The 8,149-nt window shown below is 51.8% G+C and overlaps 2 protein-coding genes across 2 annotated transcripts in view; one reads left to right on the top strand and one right to left on the bottom strand.

Annotated features, from left to right (window-relative positions):
• PALM3 (paralemmin 3) overlaps positions 1-1,048 on the top strand; it is a 9,307-nt gene extending 8,259 nt beyond the window's left edge. The window contains exon 8 of the mRNA XM_015567490.1: positions 48-1,048. Within this exon, the coding sequence (XP_015422976.1) occupies positions 48-811 (764 nt within the window). The 3' untranslated portion in view covers positions 812-1,048. The remainder of the gene's footprint in view (positions 1-47) is intronic.
• Positions 1,049-1,198: 150 nt separating this feature from the next.
• Positions 1,199-8,149, bottom strand: part of IL27RA (interleukin 27 receptor subunit alpha) — an 11,703-nt gene continuing 4,752 nt past the window's right edge. Inside the window, 7 exon segments of the mRNA XM_006779512.2 lie at positions 1,199-1,743; positions 1,746-1,907; positions 2,031-2,124; positions 2,282-2,375; positions 2,758-2,883; positions 5,454-5,612; positions 5,684-5,785. Of these exon segments, the coding sequence (XP_006779575.1) occupies positions 1,717-1,743; positions 1,746-1,907; positions 2,031-2,124; positions 2,282-2,375; positions 2,758-2,883; positions 5,454-5,612; positions 5,684-5,785 (764 nt within the window). The 3' untranslated portion in view covers positions 1,199-1,716.

Genomic DNA, 8,149 nt, shown 5'->3' with positions numbered 1-8,149 from the left:
AACAGAGCAGCGTGGAGGTGAGGAAAAGCTGGAGGCAGAGAAGGAAGTTGCGGAACCACTGGGAGTAGAAAGCAAGGCAGCTGAGGGGTCACTGAGGCCTGAGGAGGAAGGAGGTGAGGAAACGCTCGGGGCGGAGGAGAAGGGCGTTGAGGAAGCACAGGTTGTAGAGAAGAAGGGGGATGAAGGAAAGCTAGAGGCGACTGAAGAACCATTGACGACAGAGAGGACGGAGGGTGAGGGGTCACTAACAGTAGAAAGAACAGGAGGTGAGGAGTCACGGGATGAAGAGAAAAAAGGAGATGAGGAATCACCGAAGGCAGAGAGAACAGGAGGTGAGGAGCCACTGGAGGCAGAGAAGAGCCAAGAGGTCAAGGAAGATGTGAGTCCAGAGGAGCAGAGAAAGCCTGGAATTGGAGAAGACTGTCAGGCAGAGGAGGTGAGTGAGGCAGGGGCTGCCCTGGGGGCCAAGGAAGAGCTAAGGCCGGAGGAGGAAGGACCACAGCAGTCCCAGGAGAAACAGGAAGGCCCGCCGGAGGAGGAAGCAGTGAAGCCTCAAACCCCTGCTGAGGGCCAGGACCCCTCAGGGGATGCCACACCCCTCCTGGCAGAGACCCCAGCTCCCGAGCAGCCCACCGAGCAGCCCACCGAGTGCCAGCCACTGCTTCTGGTGGAGGAGCCGAAGGCCAACCCCAGTGCCCACCCCGTGCCCACCTATGCACCTGCCCAGCAGCCCGAGCCCTCTGCTCCGCCCGAGGGTGAAGAGGCAAGTGGCCCGAAGCAAAAGACGTGCCAGTGTTGTGCGGTGATGTGAGTCCATGCCCTCCACCCCACGCCTCGCTCTTCTCACAGCTACCTCGGCCTCTTGGCATCCAGCAGAGGGTTTCCCAGGCACAGACAGGGCATATGGGACTGGCCATGGCATCTGGGAGCCTGCTGGCCCACACCTCCACCTCCACCTGGGCTTCTGGACCCCTTGCCCACACTGCCTGTGACCCTGGCTCCCTTCTCCAACTAAACCTTTATACTTGAAAATAAAATATTAAAGCATTGGGACAGCTCGAATGTGTGTGTTTTTGGCACAGAACCACCTTATCATCTCCTGGTGGGAAACTGAGGGCTTCGTTTGGCTAGAAGCAAAAGATTATGAGTCAGTGAATGTATAGGTGCAGCTGCTGTGACAAAAGACCTCAAGCTACAGTAACTATAAAAATGTAAGTTTATTTCTGATCCATGCAGTCACTTGGGGACTCAAGTTCCTTTCATTTTCTTGTCCTCACCTTTCTCTTGGGTCTGGCTGAAGCTAAATTATGGGCATGTTGATGTTTTTCCAGCTCATGGAAAAGGAAAGAGAATATGGAGGAGCTCCATCCAGTCCCAGCTTTGGCACAAGTCATTTCTGCTCACATTCCAAGGGTGAGAACTCCGTGCGTGGCCACACCTAGCAGCAAGGGAGGCTGCAAGTGCACTTGGCTACAGTTCTGTTACAGCAGCTGGACAGATTTGGGGAGGTGGCTGCCACTCTTGGATTTCGTACATTCTCCTTTGTTCCCTCAGCCATCCGTACATTCCCTCTAGGGCCAGGCCTTCTCTGTAGGAGTCCTTCGGTCTCACTCAGCTCTTTCTGCCTGGGTATCCTTAGGCAAGTGGCTCAGCATCTCTGAGCCTCAGTGTCTTCAGCTCTCAAAGGAGCACCCCGTCTCCTGGCTTGGGGTCATTTCAGGCCAGAACCTGGGGCCTGGGCACCGTGAACCCAGAAGGCCCAGCTCCTCAGGTGTGGGCAGGAAGTGTTTCTCATACCCAGAATCAAGCTGGGAGGAGGCCTGGGGGGACTCTATAACTGGTAGCGGCTTCATCTCTTCCACTTCCAGGGTGGGCAAGTCCCCAGGGGGTGGGGCCTGGGGTACCTCCTGGCAAGAGGGGAGGCTGAGATTATGAGCCCCATTTTCCCTCAGTGCTCCCACCCACTCCCCACCGTCCCAGCATCTCCCAACCTCCCGGAGATTCCTGACAAGCCAGTCTTTTTCGCTCACCTCTACGTGGGGCCGGCTGGAATTGCTGTTGGCAGGATCGGGGATGTCCTCCCAGACCCAACGGGGGAGTATCTTGTGCCACAGGTGGAGGCACCTGGCAAGCAGGTAAGAGTCAGGGAAGGGAATCCAGAGAATACCCATGCCCAGGTGGCAGGGTCTAGGAATGTGGGGTGTCCCCTCACCCTGGAAGTTCAGCTATTGCCCAGCTTCCCTTCCTACTGGGCAGAGACCCACATGTCTGACTGCCTCACCTTCCAGAGTTGGCTAGGCTCACGCCACAGCCCATCAGGAGCAAGCCCCACAGGAAAAGGACACCTGGCAGAACTTTCAACTTTACGGTGTTATCTGGGGAGAGGGGCAGAAGAACAGTTAGGCACCAGGAGCAGGGAGGGGTCAGTTAAGGCTCATTGATGTGCCAGGCTTGCGTGAGGGAGGCAGAAAATGAGCAGGGGCAAGGGGTGAGGAAAATCTTGGGGTGGGAGTGGGCTTGTGAACAGAGCAATAATCGGTCAGAGGTCAAGTTGAGGGGTGGGTGACATGGTCAGAGATACACATTGCCTGATAACCCACAGCAGTATTTAGCAGAATCAAAATGCACCATCAATAGCGACCCGCCCCCCGCCACCAAGTCAAAAGGTTGCCCAGTCATGAAAGCCCAGAGAATCATTCCATATTCCCTTCAAATGAAGCAGGCCCCCTACTACAGCAGTGCCACCCCAGCCCCTACCTGGTAGGTGAAGCCGGAGGCTGGGGCCAGGTGGGCCCTGTCCTGCGATGGTGGATACCATCATCCACAGCTCACAGGGCCCCGAGGGAAGGTCCGGCAGGGTGATTTTCTGGGTGCTGCCACTCACTGAAGGACAAACCCAGAAAGGGTGGGAAGGCAGTCAGGTCCTACCTCCGGACCTTTGTATGTGCTTTTCCTCCTGCAACATTCTCCCCCACAACACAGCTCCCACCTTCAGGTCTTTGCACAAACGTTGCCTCCTCAGGGAGGCCTTCCCTCACGCCATCACATGTAAAATTGCACCTCCTTCACAACCCATCGTCCCTGCTTCTTACTGTACCCAGCACTTCTCACCATCTGACACACTGGTTAGATACTATTTACTTTGTCTATGTTTGTGTGTCCTCCATTAGAAAGTTAGAGTCCCACAAGAGCCATAATCCCAGTACATGGATCAGCCTGACAGATAGCAAGCACCAAGAAAATAATATAGGCCCTGACTGGTTTAGCTCAGTGGATAGAGTGTCGGCCTGCGGACTCAAGGGTCCCAGGTTTGATTCCAGTCAAGGGCATGTATCTTGGTTGCGGGCACGTCCCCAGTGGGGAGTGTGCAGGAGGAAGCTGATCGATGTTTCTCTCTCATCGATGTTTCTAACTCTCTATCCCTCTCCCTTCCTCTCTGTAAAAAATCAATAAAATATTTAAAAAAAAGAAAATAATATAGATTTGAATAAACAAAAGAATAAATGAGTATCATATCCCTTACCTACACAGAACCCAGTGGAGGAAGTCTCCTTAGACCCAGGGTAGACATTTGGACCTCCCTAAGCTATTTCTGTTTACTTTTTTACTGAATTGCTCTTTTTTTGTTTTTAAGCCAAAAGGGGAAGTAGTTTTTTGGTTTGTTATAGAATTATAGGAGACATGAACAGGGATCAAGATATACTGCCAAAGAAAGATGTCCAAACAAAGTCATCAGGTGAAAAAAAGAAAGTTGCAAAACATCACAGTCATAAGATTCATGGGCCAAACTATCTATACTAATGAAAGGGTAATATGCTAATAAGACCAGACATCTTCTGGGAGTCCTTCTGGACAAAGCCATGGTGGCGGGGGCCGAGGCAGAGGCAGTTAGGGGTGATAAGGCCAGCAGGGGAGAGCAGTTAGGGGCCATCAGGCAGGCAGAGTGGTTAAGGGTGATCAGGCAGGCAGGCAATCAGACATCCCTCGAGGGGTCCCGGATTGGAAAGGGTGCAGGGCAGGCTGAGGGACCTCTACACTCTGTGCACAAATTTCGTGCACCGGGCCTCTAGTCCTATATAATAAAAGCCTAATACGCAAATCAACTGAACAGTGGAATGACTGGTCGCTATGATGCACACTGACCACCAGGGGACAGATGCTCAAAGCAGGAGCTGCCCCTAGCCCGTAGGCCCCAGGCCAGCCAAGGCAGGTGCCAGCGGGGGGCCCCCAATCGCCCGGCCAGTTACCCCACAGAGGGAGGCAACCAGCAGTGGCAGTGGGGGGCGGGGCTGGCAAACAGGTGGTGTCAGACCAGCTAAGGTGGATGCCAGTGTGGGGCCCCCTGATTGCCCCACCAGTCACCCCACAGATCGGCCCTGATTGCTGGCCAGGCCTAGGGACCCTACCCATGCACAAATTTCATGCACTGGGCCTCTAGTAGCCTATAACATGGTCCTCTTTTAATAATAATGACAATATACATGTACATATATTTAATAATATATATATAACTTTTAACCTAATGATCTACATATCTATATCTATATCTATATCTGTTTGCAAGATACAATTGTGGCAAAGTAATTATGTTAAAAAAATAGGCATTATCAATTAGGAACAAATGTGCAGTATTAATGTGTTTAGGGGTGAAATGATACCAAAGACTCTAGGAAAAAAAGAGTGTGTGTGGGTGGGAGGGATTGTAAATTGAAACAAGATTGGCAAAATGGAGGTAATTACTAAAGCTGGGCAGTGGATACACGAGGATTTGTTATCTTTTCCCTACTTTTGTATGTGCTTGAAATTTTCTATAATAAAATGGTAAACATCTTCAAGACACCAACTCCTATGTATGTTAACATACACATAAAAAAACCTGGAAGCTGTGTTGTCAGTATCAGTGAAATGATGAAATGCTGATATTCTTGATGATGTGTGTCAGCTTTTGTAACAAGCACAGATAGTTTTTGTAATTAGAAAAAAAGGGTAATATATTTTTAAGAAGGAATTTGTGCACAGAGTAAAAATTTAGCCTATACCCAAAAGTATGAAAAAGAAATGAAAATCATATGTAATCCTACAATCCTGTTGGCACTGAGGGAAATTTATCTTCACATTTCTGCCTCAGCTTCGCTCAATGCTGGTTTATTTTACAAAAATGGAACCATCCCAGAGTTTTGAATCCTTTTATCTTTTTCACTTAATAAAATATGACAGGCATCTTTCAATATCAATAAATATAGATTGGAGTCTTTATTTTTAATGGCCAAATGACAGTCCATTACTTAGAGAGCCACCAGGGTTATTGTCCACTAGGGAACAGATGACATCATGTGTTCTCCCAGGGACTGAGAGGGAACCAAAGGGGCCCATCTGAGGACAAGGGGTGAGGTAAACTGATGGGTGGGCCTTGTGGGGTCTGGGAGCAGGGGGCAGGAGGCAGAAAAGCTCACCATTCATGCAGACAGAAGGTCTGGTCCCACTCTGCGCACACAAGGTGTAGTGGGTGAGATGGCCCCGAAGTTGGTGCCTTGGGACCTGTCCCCACGCTAAGGTGAGGGTCCCTGGGGAAGCATCCTGGAGTCTCCAAAGCGCTGGTCCCACTAAAGGTGCTGGGGACAAAGCCAGTGGGTCAAGGTCTGCCAGGGTTCCAGACCCTCCATCTTCCAGCCCCATTGCTTACCTAGTTCCTCTCTGAACGTCCAGACTGAGGGGGCAGGGTACAAGCCCCCAGGAGAGACTGCTGTCACTGTGATCCGGTAGGGGACCCCTTTTTTGAAATTCCCTGTGGGAAAGTGGGGAGGAGCAAAGTCCAGTTTGAATTGGCTTGTCCTCCCCTATGTATTTCCTTCATTTGGGTCTCCAAAAGGACACGCAGAGAACAAGATCCGAGGATAAGTCATTTCTCTGGGAAGTAACCCCAGAAAACACCCAGAGGGCCCACCCTGCATTCTCCTGCCTGTGGGGGCCCTTCTCTGCCTGTGAAGCTCAGCCTCCTCCTTTTCTCAGCATGCAAACAAGTTCCTGCTGTGGGTAACGGGGGGATCACTCCGGCTGGTGATCTCTGTGAGGCAGAGAGCACGCACCTGAGACCCATCTCGTTGGAGGAGGGAGCTGGGTATTTATCCACCAACCCTTTATTTGTCAACTAGAGGCCTGGTGCACAAAAATTTGTGCACTGGGGGGGGGGCGTCCCTCAGCCCGGCTGCACCCATTTGCAGTCCAGGGCCCCTTGGGGGATGTCCACCTGTTGACTGAGGCCCACTTCCCCGGGAATCAGGCCTAAGCTTGCAGTCAGACATCCTTCTGGCAGCCAGGGAGCCCTTGGGGGATGTCTGACTAAAGGCTTAGGCCCCCAAGGGAGCTGTGATGAGGAAGCTGGGGTGACAGAGGAGCCACGCTGTCCCACTCCACCGCCCCGGGTCGGGTTGCACATGGGACACCTGGACGGTGACCAGGTGGGCCGGTAGATCGCTGCTGCCCCTCCTGGCTGCCCTGGGTCGGGTTGCACTCGGGCCATCTGTCGCCCCGGGTCGCAGATAGCAGGCCTGGATGGCGGTGGGGCAGGCAGGATGGCGCTGACCTGCCCTGCCTGCAGTGTGCAAATTAGCCACCATCTTTGTTGATGGTTAATTTACATACCGTGCTGATTAGCCAATGGGAGGCGTAGTGAAGGTACGGTCAGTTACCATGTTTGTCTATTATTAGATAGGATGGTCAGGGCTGCACCTGAAGCGGCTTACCTCCCTGCACTTCCAGCCTTCTACCAGCAGGAAAAAGGCTTCAGGGACCAGAAACTGGCCTCAGGCCAGGAAATGCTGGAGGCTGGGAGATGGTCAAATGCTGGGCTAGGACAGGGGCCCTGACACCACCCATCACGGGTAAGTGAGGTTCCTGAAGTCCCTCCTCAAAACCACTGCTGCTGCATGGCCTTTCCAAACTGGGAATGTTCCAGAATTGAGGCTCCTCTTCTTTCGGCCATATATGCTTATGGGCCTCAGGACTCTCTCCTACATTTCTCACTTAACACCTTCTCAAGCTCTCCCAAGCTCTCAACCTGAAGGCAGACCTCCCCAGTATCAAGCCCCGGCTCAGAGCTCATTGCTGGCCCAAGACTGGAGCATTTGACAGTCTTCTGGACAACTCCACGTGGATAAGCCTCAGATGCAAATATGTCAAATGGGTCCCCAAGATTCTGCTCCAAGACTTCCCCAACCAGAACCTGGCTGCTTCTCTCCCCACCTGGTCCAGCCATCTTCATCTCTGGCCTGGACTAGTACAGTTCCTTCTCTCAACTTCCACCTCCCCACCCCTCAACTCAGTATGTTCCTCCCACCACATCAGCCAGAGGGTGCCTGTGAGCACCTGAGTCAGGGCATCTCCTTCCTGGGTTCAAAATCCTCTGTGTCTCTCACCTCACTGAGACAAAAAAGGTAAAATCCTCCCTGTGGCCCATATGTCCCTGCACACTCGGCCAATTACCTCCTACTGTCTCCCATTGCCTCACTGCCTTCGCCTCCTCCCACTCTCCCGCTCACTCGTTCCACTCCTGCCACACCGCCCTCCTTACTGACTCTAACACATCAGATATATCCCTGCCTCACGGCCTTTACACTGTCTACTCCCTCTTGCCTTCTCCTCAGCCATCCTCATGGCTCCCTTTCGCACCTCCTTTAGGCCTTAGCTCAAATGCCACTTTCCCAGAGAGGCCTTTCCTAACCTTTCTTTCTAAAACAGCGATTCTCCCTCCTTCCCCTGACACTGATTTATTTTGCTCCAATGACATTATAAGTACTCGCTCTTGTTTCATTGGCTGCCTGTCCCACAAGAATGTTGCTGAGAGTGATGGCTCAGGGTTTGGCTTCAGGAGCCTGACTAAGTCATTTAAATCCTTGTTCTACCACCTACTTGCTGTGAGACCTCAGGCAAGTTGCTTAACCACCCTGGGCCTTTCTTGGCATCTGTAAATCCATCATGGGGATAGCAAAAACCTATTTTATAAGGAAGTTTGAATGATTTAATGCTTATGGTAAATGCCAATAGATGTCAGCTGCCACCCCTGTGTACCAGTGTCTAGAAGAGATGCCGGCACACAGTGGGTGGTTGATGAATTAATGATACTTAAGTCACACTCTCTTTGCATACCCAT

Source organism: Myotis davidii, unplaced genomic scaffold (genome assembly GCF_000327345.1).
Source record: "Myotis davidii unplaced genomic scaffold, ASM32734v1 scaffold1204, whole genome shotgun sequence".
Taxonomy (NCBI): Eukaryota; Metazoa; Chordata; class Mammalia; order Chiroptera; family Vespertilionidae; genus Myotis; species Myotis davidii.
The sequence above is the reverse complement of the archived record's forward strand: the minus strand, read 5'-3'. Positions and strand labels throughout refer to the sequence as shown.